General features: G+C 43.8%; 2 protein-coding genes and 1 pseudogene across 5 annotated transcripts in view; 1 reads left to right on the top strand and 2 right to left on the bottom strand.

The window, feature by feature from the left end:
- The window catches only part of patl1 (PAT1 homolog 1, processing body mRNA decay factor), a 15,319-nt gene extending 11,721 nt beyond the window's left edge, over positions 1-3,598 (bottom strand). For 2 of the 3 annotated variants that reach the window (XR_014874428.1, XM_085162024.1), the window contains exons 1-2: positions 3,476-3,598; positions 277-382 (exon numbers count right to left, since the gene is read on the bottom strand). Coding sequence is in view for 2 of the 3 variants with exons in the window: in XM_085162024.1 (XP_085018150.1) it covers positions 277-382; positions 3,476-3,490 (121 nt within the window). In the remaining variant the exon portion in view is untranslated. Of the gene's footprint in view, positions 1-276; positions 473-584; positions 684-3,475 lie in introns of those variants that run through there. The other variant, XM_085162025.1, reaches the window with a different exon arrangement.
- LOC146516087 (uncharacterized) lies at positions 3,597-12,018 on the top strand. 2 transcript variants are annotated; one of them, XM_085162070.1, is made up of 5 exons: positions 3,597-3,680; positions 5,152-5,358; positions 5,425-5,532; positions 5,784-6,255; positions 7,077-12,018. In XM_085162070.1, the coding sequence occupies exons 2-5, from the start codon at positions 5,212-5,214 to the stop codon at positions 7,271-7,273; spliced, it is 924 nt and encodes a 307-aa protein (XP_085018196.1). In that variant the 5' UTR covers positions 3,597-3,680; positions 5,152-5,211; the 3' UTR covers positions 7,274-12,018. The 2 variants fall into 2 exon arrangements, with proteins under 2 accessions (XP_085018196.1, XP_085018194.1); XM_085162068.1 differs by having other exon boundaries at positions 3,625-3,680; positions 5,043-5,358.
- On the bottom strand, positions 11,156-14,629 carry LOC146516088 (uncharacterized; annotated as a pseudogene).
- Positions 14,630-16,313: the final 1,684 nt, after the last annotated feature.

Here is a 16,313-nt window from a genome sequence, read left to right on the forward strand (position 1 = left end):
CCATCACCAGTGTGTGAATGACTGGTTGTGTAAAGCGCTTTGGGGTCCTTAGGGACTAGTAAATCGCTATACAAATACAGACCATTTACCATTTTTACCAGTGTTTCTTACATGAGGCCTCAGTGCACGACGTGTCCGACAGGCCTGAGAGCAAGAAAAAACTAGCCAGGTGTGTTTGATACGAACATCCAGGAGATCTGACAGGACAGATCCACAGTACAACCTCACCTCGTCTAGACGACAGAGTCAGACTGAAAAAAAAACTTTCTTTCTTACCGATGGCCCCGGCTCCAAAAGTGTCATCGTTGAATTGATCGATTTCATCTTCGTCTTCTATCAATCCATCATCTTCCTCCTCCAGCATACAGTCTTCATCCAGGGACTGAAATAAAGGAGGACAAGAGGGATGAAAAGATCTACAGATGTGAAAGACGAGGTGACCGAACAGCTGCGACTGGGACGGCAGAATAATCTGTGACTATAAAATAATGTCTCAACACTTTTAACTCACGTCTGAAAACTCACCATGACTCTGTCTTAGTGTTGATCTTGCTTAGCTTTTATACTTTCATGCTTTTTTTAACCTTATGTTTAATTTGTATTTTGCTATGTTTTATAATATTGCTACTGTTATCGTACTATTGTAAGGTGAGCTGGAGGGTCTTAAAGGTGCCTATAAATAAAATTTATTATTATTAATATTATTATAATTTCTACAGCTGCAGATATTTTGTCACTCAAAGCCCTCTCTCTATGGATGGTCCTGCTCGACACACGGCTCCATCAGACATTTAGAGTAAATCAGATCCACGATCGTATTCATTCTCAGAGCTCTGCAATCAAAAGCATCCTCTGGGTGTGTCCGACCTGACACACAACCAGTTCAGTGAGTCTCGTCAGAGATTAGTCGACAATCAATTCAAAAAGCTGACGTGTTTTTACTAGTGACACATAAATATTATTGCTTAAAATATGTCCTGCTGCTGCTTCAGGGCGATTCCTCCATGTGAGGGATGATCCTGATTCAGCTGCTGTAAAACTGATGAGACATTAAACACAAGCTGACACTGTTAAACATCGTCTCATTTGCTGATTGATTGATTGGCTGAATATTGCTATTGGGAAATAAAATGATATTTAAAAATGTTTCCAAAAAGTTGATTCTGTTCATCTGGACGTAGCGTTTTGTGGGAGAAACGTTTCGTCATCATCCAGGTGACTTCTTCAGTCTCAGCTGACTGCAGGTTTCCCCAAACTTATAAACAGGACATCTCTGTGAATGGGACTCATGGACATTGATCAGTGGTTGTTGATCAATGGTCATGAGATTTTGCATAATTAAGACTAAGGAACTGACCTCCCAGCCCATTGTTCCTTCAGTGGGCTGGTTTCAGTCATTATGCAAATGTACTGTTTATAAGATGAAACCTGCAGCTGAGACTGAAGACGTCACCTGATGATGACGAAACGTTTCTCCCACAAAACGCTACGTCCAGATGAACAGAATCAACTTTTTTGGGATTTACTTTCCTGGATGATTGAGATGCATCAAGACCTTTAAAAATGTTCATAATTTTCCGATGCTTATCCAGACGGGTTCTCAGGAGCCAAACAAAGACTCCCAGACTCCTCTCTCCACTGTAACCTCCTCCAGTCTTCTGGAGGACACCTACATCCTCCCAAAGCAGCCAAAAGACTTCATTTGTCATCACGTTCTGGGTCTGCTCGGGGTCTCCTCGTGTCCGTCCTCAGCCGGGATAAACGAGAGCTGTGCCAGGAAGGACATTCGGCGTAAATCTGTGCTTCCTCTTGGCAACTAATGGAGCAGTCGAAAGTAAACAGCAGCATCCATACCGCCAAATAAATCTTGTTATTGATCCGGGTGCATCGTTACTCTTTACCGCAGGAACTGAAAGAGCTTCACAAATTTCTCAGCAAAAGCTTGATTGCACTTAATATAGAAAAACGTATCAAAGAAAAAAAATACATTCACAGAAACGGCAACGATTGCACCAAACAATGCAGGTGCAGCCTTGCAAGCTTTACTCTGAATCTAAGTAAATGATGACAATATTTCTATTTTTTGCTGTCTTGTGCTACGTTTCCTGATGAAACCCTCCACTTTATCCAGGCTCAGGAACTGTGCTGGGAAGTGTAGTAGCTTGGGACCGTGTGAGGGAGGAGGTTATGTTCCCACTGTTAAGTTTACTTTTTAAATGTGGTCATTCTAGGTGTCAGGAACGAGGAGTACTCGGGGCAAGCTCATTGTTTAAGGACCTGTGACAGACAGCCCACGGTGAAAATCTTCACTTCGAGGATTGAAAATCAATAGGTGTGATCACGGTGGCCATGTCACCTTACAAAGGTCAGGATATAATTTTAAAATTAAGCCAGATGTCTTAAGCATAGAGAGTGATGCCCAGTCTCTTCCTCGCAGTGAGAAACAACTTCCTTTAGCACTGGTATCAGATCAGTGGATATCTAGCAGATACCTTAAGCTGCAGTGTTGGTATCTGGATCCAAACGGAGCTGGAAAAAGCTGGATCCACGCCTACCAAACACTGCGCATGTCCTCAGAGGCAGCAATAAATTCACTCTTGTCGAGCAACTGACAGATTTGTTATACGACGGTTCATTTTATGAATAAAATGCTGACTAATTGCTGGAGCTTACAGCACCGTCATTATCTTGTATAAACTGGCTGATCATCGGTGTGCTGTCAGGGCCACATGGACCTGTGATGACACTTACTTTTATTTAATCCATCCAGAAGGTGCCAGAAAGTCTGATTCAAACCGACACTGGGCCTTGGAGTGGTCAAAGTGTGCTAAACTGAGCTGCAAAAGAAACGCCTCAGCCTGAGTTGGCATTTATAGCATGTAAGTAAATACTAGGAGTAGCATTGACCACTGGCCAAATGCTAGCAGTAGCTAGCTGAGACAATGACCCTGCTTTCACTGGGAAAAACATGAAACGCAGAAGAGATTAACTCAAAACAGGAACACTACGATACTGACAGGAGAAGCCATTAGTAGCCTTCCATTTTTAAACTACCTGCTGGGAACAATAACGTTTCTTATCACAGCACTCTGGCACCCTGCAGCTAGCAGAGGCGCCTGTTAGCCGCAATGCTAATGCTGACGTGATATCGCGTATGACTCGCGTCGATTAGCTGCTGCCCTCAGAGGCCGAATACGACACAGTCAGGGCCGCTGCGACACTCCGGACTGTCACAGCGGACGCTGGTTTACTTTACAGTACTGTAACCCACACAGGCCGAGACAGGGCTCGCCGTCCCCGGTTCAGCACAGGAAAGCGGGCTGCCTCGCAGGCCGCACCGAGTTCAGCCGCATAAACAATAGTGAACGCCGAGCACGTACAGCGCGCGCTCTGTGGTCACCGTGAGCTCTCCGGGACTCACCGGAACTCTTCCTCGGGAAAACACACCTGATTATTTCCACAAAGCTACACTCACCTGAAATCGAAACATCTATCCGCAGGCTTTCGGGAGAAGGAGAGTGCATGGGAAGCTAGGCGGCGCGCAAATGACGCCAGCAGAGGACGTCCTCTAGGACCCACGTTACGGAACGACGTGAACGAGCGCGCATTTGACGTTCGCGCTCCGGGCTGTAGCGCGCCTCCTGAAAATGAGGAAACAGAGCGAGAAAACAACAAAAACGGTAAATAAAGAAGAAAACAGCACATCAGACTTTACAGCAGCGATTTTCTCTGCACTGCAGCTCGCCGTTTGCTTAAAATCATTATTTAAGAGCTTCATTGGACTAGACCACGATTCTATGACTATCATAAAGCTTTTTTTAGAAATAAGGAACTGCATTATAATGGCTCAGCTCAGTGTTGTGTTGTTGGAATAAATGTTTTAATGAACTCAGTGATTTCATTTATCGAAAACACGCCATAATACGCGAATAATGTGAATGATTACATTATTAATATTACAACTATACAGTGCTGTGCGAAAGTCCCGAGCCACCCCTTATTCCTTTAGATTATTCCCTGCGAGACAGACTTTGCACTTGTGCTTGTGCCTGAGCATTTTCAGAGGAATTTTTTTTTTTATCTTGGCTTGTTAAGCCGCCCAACTCTGCCTCATCACAACCAGCTCAGCAGAAAATACATTTTAAGTTGCTTCTTTAGGCACTTTGTTACCAGCAGCCTGACAGATCATTCATTCGCATTTGTTTAGTTGTTTAGTGTTAGTGTCATTTGTACCAAAAGTTCAAATACTGATTCAAATTCTTTACTCGAGTAAAAGTGAAACATTTAGTCTGCCTCAGTTTATATGAACAAACATAATGTGACACGTACAGATTTAACAACACGAGGACTTCCATGTGAGCTTTAAATGAGCGTCCTTCCTTATAAGCTCTCCTCTTCCTCTCCCGTCCTTCTTTCTTATCTTTCTCTATCTCTGAGTGATGTTAGCTCTTTCTTCTCTCTCCCTGTGAAATAAGCAGCTGGACCTTTAGCTGCAACACACTGAGACAAACAGTTTGTGTGTTTGCTGATGTTTGTTGAGCTCATAGAAATGTATTTTTTTTTTTTTGAATTGTTGGAATTATGAGAATAGAATTTAATACAATCAGAGTTTGATCCTTCATGCAATAACACCTCCAGTCTCATTAGAGTTGTACAAACTCTGTTTTAGCTTTATGTATAATAATTTTCATCCATTTATGTGCACTTTGCAGTAAATTGCCTATTTTAAATAATTAACTAATATATAATAATATTATATTACATTATTATTAATAGTCTGATATTATTAAAATATAATAATATAATAAAATATTTCTATTTTCTCAGCAAAATATAAAGAAATGAGTGGCTCATGACTTTTGCACAGGACTGTATCTGCAGTTTTACACGTGTGTGTGTTTCTGAGTGAAAAAGTAAAATTGTAAATGTGCAAAAATGAGATGCTGTTGTGTGTGTGTGTGTGTTATCCCACAGTAGAGCTGTAATATTTTACTGAAATACGTTTTTTATCTTTAACTCTGATTATTTTGTTATTTTCTTAGTTATAACTGTGCGAGCGGGTCTCTACATAATAACAGCTGTGCACTGATGCACACATGGCATTTAAACAATACATCAAAGTGCAGTTTTTGCATCTTTACCTCCTCGCAGTGAAAGCAGAGCTCCTGAATACTTGCATGTGTGTGAGTGTGTTGCGTGCTGAGCTCCACCATGGTCCAGTGGCAGCTCTGCACTCCGGAGAACCTGATGTATTCAGGGTTCGGCCGTCCTTTTCCACGACACGGCCTCCAGCTGCTCTTTTGGTTTTCCAACCAGTGTGTGACCTGCGACGTGGTCCAGCTGGTGGTCACCATGAAGGTAAGATCAGGTCTGTGTGTGTCTGTGTGTGTGTGAATCAGACTAACACCTGATGTGTTTCCACAGCTGGTGTCGGACTGTCAGCCGGAGAACGGGAACTTCGGCTTCCACCTGTTTGGAAACATGGAGGAGCTCCTTCCTGTTCTGAGCAGGCCCAGGAGGAGCAGGAGTCAGGTGTGTCGTGTTTGTTTGGTAGTTTCACAGGTAGAGATCAGGCTGCTTCCTGTTAGGGGAACCGCTCAGCTGGTTGTGGTTCAGTGAAAACACTCGCTTCACTTTGAGGTTTCATGCTCTCAGCTGGACTCTGAATGGGCAAACATCTCATTATAAGTGAAATGAGAAGAAGAGCAAAGGCGGGAGCGTGCAGGTGGGAGTAGGACTCCGACTGTAACAGCCTCTGCCCTCCATCTTTACTCTCTTTCCAGGTTACGTACTTTGAGGTTGGCAACCTGAGCACAGAAACGTATCCTGCTTCTGCAAACCTGCCGGCGTACGTGAGGGAAAACTATCGGTCGGGTGTCAGAAGCAACAACTCCAACATCGATCGCATCATCATTGGTTACCGGGTGAGGACCCGGGTGGTGGAGGCGGTGTACATCACTGAGCACGACCCAGCCGCCTTTGGGAGGTTCAGATTCGACAGGACGTTTGAAATCAGCTGTGAACTGATCCAGGCCCTGCAGAACCCCCAGCTGGACCTCACCGGCTTCCTCATCCAGATGGGCTACTACGTAAATGTGCTCCAGGGCTTAGGAGAGATCCCCTACTCGGCTCCATCGGCTCAGCAAACCTGCAGCGTGGTGCGGCACTACAGCTACAACACATCAGCACAGAGCAGGCCTGCAGCTAACTACAGGAAACTGCCGGCGTACAGTTACTGGAAGCTGCCTCGTGAAGGTAAACCTGCAGTCAGGGTTCAGTTTAGCTTCAGATGTAAACGTTTTGAATGGCAGAAAATGTGGAATATGTCCGACTGGCATCTTTGGTCAGGTCGCCCGAGTTCAAGCTGAGATGTGCGCTTCGTTTGAGGTTTTATTTCCCCAGATTTTCATTGTTTTTATGATTTGTCGTTTTGGTTTTCTTTCACAAGAAGCACTCGAGTTGGAAGCAACTGGACGTCTTATCCAGATGTGCAGAAGTCTCAGTGATGAGGTGAAACATCTAAAAAAAGACGTCCAGTCGTTTTCCACTTAACTGCTTCAGATGATCAGATGTAGCAGCAACTACAACGTGTACACACCTGATAAAAGGCCAGGACTTTATGATGTAATGTGACCTTTAACCTCTACTATTTATTTAAAATCAAACCATGTGTGTCACGTTTCCCTACAGACAATGAGCTGGTGTCATATCTGTGCTTTTACTTTAGCTTTTTATATCACCTGTAGGGTCGGCTGAAGAATTGGCTCCTGTAAAAGTTCTGGACGTGAAATGAAGCTCTCATATTTAGACGTGATTGTTCAGAGCTGCTGGCACCGTGAGCCAGGTCCCATTCACGCTTTAGATAATTAAAGGGACAGTTCACCTCCTTCTGTTTTGGTGATTCATGTTTTTGAGACATCAGCAAACAGAAAAAAGAATAAAGAGACTCAAACGTGAGCAGTTCGGTGCCTGGCAGGTGACGGGGATCGTTTCTGACTGTGTGATTGAATTCTTGATAAACCGTCTCTCCTTTGTAAGAGGAACATTTTAAAGACTTTCTGAATTTCTGTCTTCAGCTTTCAGTGGAAAACCAAAGAAGCGGGATGGAGGCGAGGACTTTGGCTTCCTGAAGCTTCTTCTCGGCGCTGGAGCGCTCTACTTAGCAGCCAAGTGTCTGTTCTGGTTACTCGGCAGCTGGTGGAGCGAAGACGCGGAGCTGAAGCCACAGTGGACTCCGACGCACACGCACGTCATGCTGGATTACGTCTTCTAAAACTCACACATGGTATCAAATGTCACACAAAGCTGTGGACTTCCTGGACTCCAGCCTGTGCTGTTTCCACACTGGAGGAAAAATAATTATTTTAAACGATTTTAAGGTGTTTTTGCTTTATGTTTGACTCAGACTGGACCAAAATCACATTATGCATCACGCATCCAGCTGAATCTGTAAACACTGAAGTGCTGATCTCTGAAATTGAATTTTAAAAATCAGTGCAGGATTCATGTGATGGTTCCTGTTACAGGAAGCAGCTTCAGCTCCAGATGATTCAGTTTCCACTTCCACAAAGTCAGCTCTGATTATTTTCACCCTGAGATCAGCACGAGTGGAGAAAGAAAGCCATCACCAATCGAGCTCCGATACCACGATTCACCACGGCAACGGAAAAACAAAGAGCAGGGCAGCGATTTTAATCCAGAAGACGAAGCAATATGAGCGCGTGTCAGGACGGGCGCATCAGAGATCACACGCTCGCAGTGAGACTGGAAAATAAACTCAAACTTTGAATCAAATATTGTTTGACATAATTTAAAAACTAGAGCTCAAACTTTCAGCATGAAATGTAATCAGATTACAGACTGTCTGTAGGTTATTTTAGTCATGTTTGAGACTAAATATTCACATTGGGTCTTGGGAATGAGGCGTGGGCTGGGAAGTCCACAGATTTCTCTCCACAGGTTCGACTCCCGAGGCTGGAAGCGCAGAGAGCAGTGAGTTAAGCAGCTCTGACCCCAGCACCAGAGCGCACACACTAACACAGGTGAGTTCACTGCCCACAGCCTCCAGGTGCGAGGACTCGTAGAGCACGAGTGTTGAACATTTAGATTCTGTCGGAGATGCTTTGAAACCAGTAACTCCAGTAAAGTCCAAGAATGAAGCAGAGAGCCGGAGATGAGCAGAACTTTAAGGCTGGTCGCACAAACATGGATAAAAGTGCGTTAGCTGTTTGACACAGATATACGGAGGGCCAGGAGTGACTAAATGAAGTAATGTAATACACCATTAAATAATTGATTAAATGTTTAATGTAATGTAATTAAATGACCATTCATTTATTTATATATTTATTTCAAATTTTAATTAATTATTGAAACAATTCATTAATTCATTTTGTCACTCCTGGTGCTCCGTATCTCTGTACCTCTTTTTACTGGTCGCCCAACTTTTAGCAGGTCGAGTAAACCTCGATTTCTCTGCTGGACAGAAATCTAATCATCACTCTTTTTTTCTGAAGAACGAAAACCAAATTTCTGCCGCTCTGGGTTCAGTAAATTTGTTCCCTGGATCTTAGATCTGAATATTAACAGGTGTGAACGTATGGCTACAACATCCTTAAATCTGGAAGCTATCATTCAGAAAACCCAACGCAGACTAAACAGTGTCTCCTGAGAAATCTCTGAGGAAGAGGAGGAAGAGTTCTGATCGCCAAAGCGTCGCTCCGTGTAGAGAAAAATCCTTCAAACAACATCGACAAGATGCTCTGCAACTTTGTGTGGAGAAATAATAATGATGGATTGCATTTATATGGAGCTTTTTGGGGCCCTCAAAGTGCTTTACAATACCACTATTCATTCACTCTCACATTCACACACTGGTGGAGGCAGCTACAGGTGTAGCCACAGCTGCCCTGGGGCAGACTGACAGAGGCGAGGCTGCCATATCGCACCATCGGCCCCTCTGACCAACACCAGTAGGCGGTAGGTGAAGTGTCTTGCCCAAGGACACAACGACCGAGACTAATTTTACCTCCTCACTACGTACGACTCTGGATACTGTAGCTCCTGTGAAAACTAAGGTCTCTAATCAGAAGTACCTGACTCTGTGGTATAATTCTCAAACACGTAGCCTAAAGCAGATGACTCGTAATCTGGAGAGGAAATGGCGCTCTGTTGAGCCAACCATCCCTTTAACGTTAACTAGTAATGACTTCATGAACTTCTTCACGAATAAAATTTTAATCATTAGAGAAAAAATTACCAATAATCATCCCACAGATGTAATATTATCTACAGCTACTCTTAGTACCATTGATGTTCAGTTAGACTCTTTTTCTCCAGATTCTTACTCTGGATGGCATTACCTTGGCCTCCAGTAACACTGTGAGGAACCTTGGAGTCATTTTTGACCAGGATATGTCCTTCAACGCACATATTAAACAAATATGTAAGACTGCGTTCTTCCATTTGTGCAACATCTCTAAAGTTAGAAATATCCTGTCTCAGAGTGACGCTGAAAAACTAGTTCATGCATTTATTACTTCCAGGCTAGACTACTGCAATTCATTATTATCAGGATGTCCAAAAAACTCCCTGAAAAGCCTTCAGTTAATCCAAAATGCTGCAGCAAGAGTCCTGACAGGGACTAGAAAGAGAGAGCATATTTCTCCTGTTTTGGCTTCCTGTTAAATCCAGAATTCAAAATCCTGCTCCTCACATACAAGGTCTTAAATAATCAGGCCCCATCTTATCTTAATGACCTTGTAGTACCATATCACCCTATTAGAGCACTTCGCTCCCGCTCTGCAGGCCTACTTGTTGTTCCTAGAGTATTTAAAAGTAGAATGGGAGGCAGAGCCTTCAGTTTTCAGGCCCCTCTTCTGTGGAACCAGCTTCCAGTTTGGATTCAGGAGACAGACACTATCTCTACTTTCAAGATTCAAACTTTCCTTTTTGCTAAAGCATATAGTTAGGGCTGGACCAGGTGACCCTGAATCCTCCCTTAGTTATGCTGCAATAGGTTTAGGCTGCCGGGATTCCCATGATGCATTTTTCCTTCCCACTGTTGCCAAAGTGCTGCTCATAGGTGGTCTTATGATTGTTGGGTTTTACTCTGTATGTATTATTGTGCGATCTACTGTACAATATAAAGCACCTTGAGGTGACTGTTGTTGTGATTTGGCGCTGTATAAATAAAACTGAATTGAATCGTGCTGTCAGATTTGTGATCTGATTTCAAAACAAACTGCTGAAGATTTTCTCTTATTTTGGAAGGATGTTCTGTTTGGCCTTACAGAAAACTGTACACATCTGAAAAAGAAGTCTGATAAAGTATATATAATTGAGCTGATTATTATTATGGCCAGGTTTTATACACAGAAGTGTAAGTTCAGAGGCGCTAACTCTGATTATTTCTTTAAAAATGAATTCAAACAGTGCAGTCAATGAAAGAACCTGCATTAGGTTCAACCTCTTTCTGTAGTCTGTTATCGCCCCCTAGTGGTCAAACAATCCTGCCGTAAACTGCTCTTTGTATATAATTAATTGATTTGACTTATTTATGTTTAATGTTTCTCTCTCTCCTTTTCTCCACGAAGCATTTTCAGAATTCATGAGTATCACTAAAAATGGCAAAACATTTATATCATTCATCTACTTTTATTTATTTTTAGTTTACATAAATTCATGTTGGCAATAAAAGAGCGGGGGCAGAAGGGTCTACAGGTCAATGAAACTGACGATGCTTTTACTGCTTTGTGCTTGTTTTCATGTTACTCCACAAGGTCAGTGAAAGAACAAAGGTGCTAACCCCTGGACCAAAAGCAAATGGTCCAAGTGGGCGAGGTGCTGATTTTCAGATGGCAGGTCTACATCTAGAAGCAAAATGAGCACAAACACCAACAACCAAAGTGAAGCATTAAGACAAAACTGTCCAACAGGATCCACACATTCTGCCACAAATACATGCAAGACAACTAAATTGGTCCACAAATAGATGTAAACTGACTAAACTACGACACAAATCAGACAAAAACAGATGCAACATGATCACAAACAGACACATGTTGGCTACATGTTGATGCAAAATGACTGAAATCACACGTGCAACACTTTCTACATATTTGACAACAGAAGAAAAACACAAACAAAGTTGGAATGTATTTTCATTTAGATTTCTTTTTTTATTTCATGCCGAATTAGATATTTTAAAAGCGCCAAATCACAAAGTCTCCTCCCTGTTTGTACTGTAAGGTCAAAACCCTACAGTACTACAGAGAACCCCAACAATCAAATGATTCCCCTCTGAGCAAGCACGAGGCGACTGTGGGGAAGAAAAACTCCCTTTAACAGGAAGAAACTTCCACGGAACCGGGCTCAGAAGGGACGGCCATCCGCTGCGACCGGTTGGGGGGATGGAAATCAAAAAGGAGACGAGATGGCGTGAACTACAGTTGTTAGAATTTGGATTTGAGGGCCAATCTAAAAATCAGGGCTCGCAAAATTGCTAGCCCGACGTCCCGGGGCTAGTGATGTCTCCGGTCGGGCGACCAAAATCTATCTCAGCCCTGCCCGACGAGCTCTCATATAGCCCGATGAGCTATCATATAGCCCGATGAGCTATCATATAGCCCGACGAGCTATCATATAGCCCGATGAGCTATCATATAGCCCGATGAGCTATCATATAGCCCGATGGGCTATCATATAGCCCGACGGGCTATCATATAGCCCGATGAGCTATCATATAGCCCGATGAGCTATCATATAGCCCGACGGGCGGGGCTGAGATAGATTTTGGTTGCCCGACCGGAGACATCGCTAGCCCCGGGACGTGTTATGGTTTAAATTTTGATTTGGTGCTAAAATTCTGCCTCAAGATGTTAAAAGAAGCAGGGCAGTGGGGGAAAGCCAGCATGGTGATTTTAATCATCGTTGGCTTTAATGCACCACCTAAAGGGCTTTCGCAGAGCTTTTCCCACCGCTGAAAAGAACCTGGAAATTTTGGATTTCTTTGGAGGACTGGGGATGACTCCCAGGCTGATTTTTAGATGCCTTATCACAGCCTCATCAAAAGATGAATTACTTTCCATCGCAGCATGTAAGACACGTTCTGGGGAGCCAAACTCCCTGATGAGGGATTTGGCTATTTTCTTCATGAACTGTTTCTGGTCATTGATGAGACTCGTGGTGGACTCTGTGCTGCTGAGTTCAGGCTTGATCAGGTCTCTCAGACGGTTGATGGCCATGTCTAGTTCTGCTGACAGAGACACAGAATGTTTGGTCTTAGATTTAGATTTTATAAGAACGCTCGCGAAGAGGAAGAAGGCGAGGTCATCGGACGTTTTCTCAACCTCGGAAGACACAGAACCATTCTCTGACATTTTAGAGGAAACCATGAGAGAGTCTGAAACACCTGCAGAGCATTTTTCTGGATGCTCTGCAGGTGCAGTGCCAGATTTTGGCCTTGGAGGGGACATATCAGATGCCAGAGAGCATTTTTCTGGAGAAATGCTCCCAGATTTTGGCCTTGGAGGGGAGTTATCAGATGCCAGAGAGCATTTTTCTGGAGAAATGCTCCTAGATTTTGGCCTTGGAGGGGACTTTTCAGATGCCAGAGAGCATTTTTCTGGAGAAATGCTCCCAGGTTTTGGTCTTGGAGGGGACTTATCAGATGCCAGAGAGCATTTTTCTGGAGAAATGCTCCCAGGTTTTGACGTTGGAGGTGATGGTACAGGTTCCTCACCACTGCTCGCTGAATCTGTTTCCTGCTTTGGGGTCTGTGTTCTTTTAATAAAGTTTCGGATGTCATTCACAGCCTCAGACACCTTGTCCATTTGAATCACTTGATCTTTGTCTTCGTTGTCCAGCCAGAGTAAAAGCTTCTGTAGAAACCTTTCTACTGCGTCTTCTATGAGGACATAGAGGACTTCAGCAGAATAGGGACGCTTTGAGCCTTGTGTTTGTCGTGGAGTCCTGGAGATGACGGTGTCTGAGAGGGATCTACCCATTAGAGGTTCGGGGATTTCATACATTCGATCCGTCATCAGTAGATCAAACACTTTTGCCGTTAAGTCCACAGTAAAGTCTCTGGTTGTCCCACTATTTCTAAAGTTTTCCAAGGTTTTTTCAATGGAGAGCTCTTCTTTCTTAGTTAGTTTGTCAAACAACCGATTAACGTGGGATCTAATGGCGCCAAAGTCGAGTGGAGAAAAACGAATGTACCGTAGAAGCATATTTTGGGAAGGGGCTTGATTTGCGCTCTGGGGACGAGGACTATGAGGCTCTGACCCTGAGAGGCTGACAGCTATGCTTTCATCGGAGGGCACCGTGTCACTCTTGGGCTGCTTGCAAACGTTTTTTAGACAAACAAAATATTTCCTGTTTGTCTTTATTTCTTGTCTCAGCTCGTTTTTCATCTTTTCAAATTGTTTTTTTCGCAAACATGCAAAAGCGATGTTTGCGTGCTTTGAGGCCGGAGTGAGAGGTGGACGGCACACATTTGGAAAAGAAGTCTCTCACCTTGTTGATAATGAATCCTGCATTAAAGGCAGGTTTGGGTAAGCTACAGCTGTCACAGAGCTCTTCACTGCTTGAATCCAGGTTTCCAAGTATCTCATTTACAATGTCAGCTGCAACCTGTTCTACTGGGGTTGCAGCTCGGATACTGTGGCTCTCTGCAGTGGCTTTGATTTGGCCTTGTTCTGTTAGAGCTGATTGGTCTGGGAGCTCAATTTCTTTCTCCTCATCATCTGAACCTTTATCTCCTTCTGTCATCTCTCCATCTGAGCTCCTTGATGACAGAATCACAGAAATCTCTGTGATTGCTGATTGCACTGACACCTTTGAATCCGTGCTTTCTGAACCGGAATCAGACCCCCTTGACACGCACCGGCAGCGCAGCTTACGTGCGTGCCTTTTAAGGCACGAGGCAGCGTGGCAAACCATGCGGCGCAGCTTTTTAATATTACTCAATTTGCCGCTAACATAAACGGCGGGGTCTTGCGGCAAATCAGGGCTTTCTGCGATCAGGGCAATTGTTGAGCTGACCTTTTCGGAGATCTCTTCCTCAACCATCCGTGTCAGCTCGTCAGCGCTCTCATGTCGCTGTTCCGGGACGTTAAGAGCGCTGGCGATGGCGGCTGAGATCGAGTCTCCGAGGGACGGGCTTATTTTCCCCGCACCTAAAGGCTCCGGATCTTCCTTCGTCATGTGATCCTGAATAACAGGAAGGTTTATTTCAAGGATTCTGACAGAGGCGATCTGAATGATTTCAGAAATCATATCAGCGAGCACCGCTTGGACGCCCGAGTCGCACGTGCCATTTTCTATCTCGCTCCACTGAACTTCAGAGAGCCTTTCAAAGCACCGGTTGATTGGTGGCATAATCTGTTCTGGTGTGACCACGAATGAAGTTTCGTCTTTGCTGGGTGGAGCCATTGTTGTGTCGCAACTGTGATTTTCTAGATTGAAGTGAATAGTGTGCGAGTTTTCTTGCTTTAGAGAACGCCGACTGTTGAACATTTGCAAACAGATGAGCTGTGACGTTTCTGTGTGAGAGCCCCTACTTAAGGGTTTCCCTGCCTGTGACGTGGCTGACAGATCAAAGCAAAAGAACGTGAGTCACAGAGAACGCACGCGCAGACGCGTTGATAGAAGCCCCTGGCGCGCGCTCACAGCTGCGCAGCCGCAGATTTGAATGACGCCTCGGGTAAACCGTTCGTGTCCCTCCATATCCCAGGATTCATTGCGAGTCAAAGGTTGAAGAAAAATGGCGGAAGTGAAGCGGTCCAGAAATAAAGTCTTCAACGTAAGCGCAGTACGGTGTACATTTCAGGACATCGTCAGGTCTCAGAACACGAGCTATCAGACAGAGAGAAAATCTTCCTGCAGGTGGCGCTGTTGTCATGTCCCACCAATGACTGTAGTGACAGCTGCAGTCACGGAGAAAATTGCGTATCTCTGTTCGGGAATAGCAGATAGAGCGTAGGCTCTGAGAGGAGGGCCAGCGTTTACGCTACGAAAACACGACCGAGTGTTTTAACCTGACAGCCTGAGGTGTTCTTCAGTAAACTGGACTACCCGACAGAAGGACCCGAGGCCCCGCTGCACTGTTTCGGTAAGTTAAACGTGTTTGTAAGCTACTCCGTAACTACCGTCCTTAGCTAGCTCCTGAGACCTAGCTAGCTAAGATGTCAGGGTTCGTTTAGCTAATCTGTGCAGGTGAATGCATTTACTAAAGAAATCAAGAGAAACGCTCCGGGCTGCTCAGTCACTAATTACTGTTACTGTACTTTTATTACAAGTATTATACTGTAAAAGCAACAGGCTGCACCCTGCTGCAGCTCCTGTGCAGAGCTGAATATTAAAGATGTGCAAACAGCATGTTTTCAGTCTCTTACCACATCTGTAAAGACAGTAACATTTTTTTAAAAGCTTGTACTTCAGTAACTCCTCATTAATCAGGAACTATGGATTAAAGTACTGTAGTGTACTGTAATACTGAAAAAATGTAAGAGAAGAACTTCAGATCCTGAGTGTGTGAGGACAGAAGAATCAGCTTTATTTCAATATTGAGGGATAAAATTTATATGTGAGTTTGATGGTTCTGTTGTCTTTGTGATTACAGGAGCTGCCCTCAGATTCAGACCTCAGCACCACCCAGTGACAGCAGACAGATCATCCAACATGTTCACATGTTAACTGCAAAATGAACTGATGGAAACAGTACAAAGGTTAGAGTACCACATGTGCTGTAGTGAAGGCTGCAGCTTTATTGGTAAAGTTAAAGACAAAAAAACAAAAGGATTAATCACTCATGTAACTGTGTCACTATATATCAGCATTAACAGGACCTCAGTTTGTATCTCAGACCTTCTGTTTTAAACACTTGATGTACTCAGCTGCATGAAGAGCATATGAGATTTTCTCTTAACACAATTAAATAAAAGCTGATGAAGGTCAAAGGTCGTCACTTGTATGTTGAACTACAAACTTGTCATCTGGAATTCTTTCACAGTTTTTTGCAGATAGTGTGTTATTTACCATAAAGTGATTCAGAGTTATTCATACCAGAGTAACCAGAGAGGATCACATATTTTTAAATATATAACTTTCTACAGGACTGAATATAATATCTTTATATAAAAGTCTGGAGCCTCTGGGGAGTATCTGAGTATTTATAACATTACACAAAGCAAAGGTCTCATCACAGTGTTGATGAAATGCTGGGTTTATCCATCTGCTGGGGCGGGCCTACGGAGGAGTGCTGAAGATTTCCCTGTGAGGGAGCTGCTGGTGAAGATCATGAGTCCTGC

This window comes from Neolamprologus multifasciatus, chromosome 6 (genome assembly GCF_963576455.1).
Source record: "Neolamprologus multifasciatus chromosome 6, fNeoMul1.2, whole genome shotgun sequence".
Classification (NCBI taxonomy): domain Eukaryota; kingdom Metazoa; phylum Chordata; class Actinopteri; order Cichliformes; family Cichlidae; genus Neolamprologus; species Neolamprologus multifasciatus.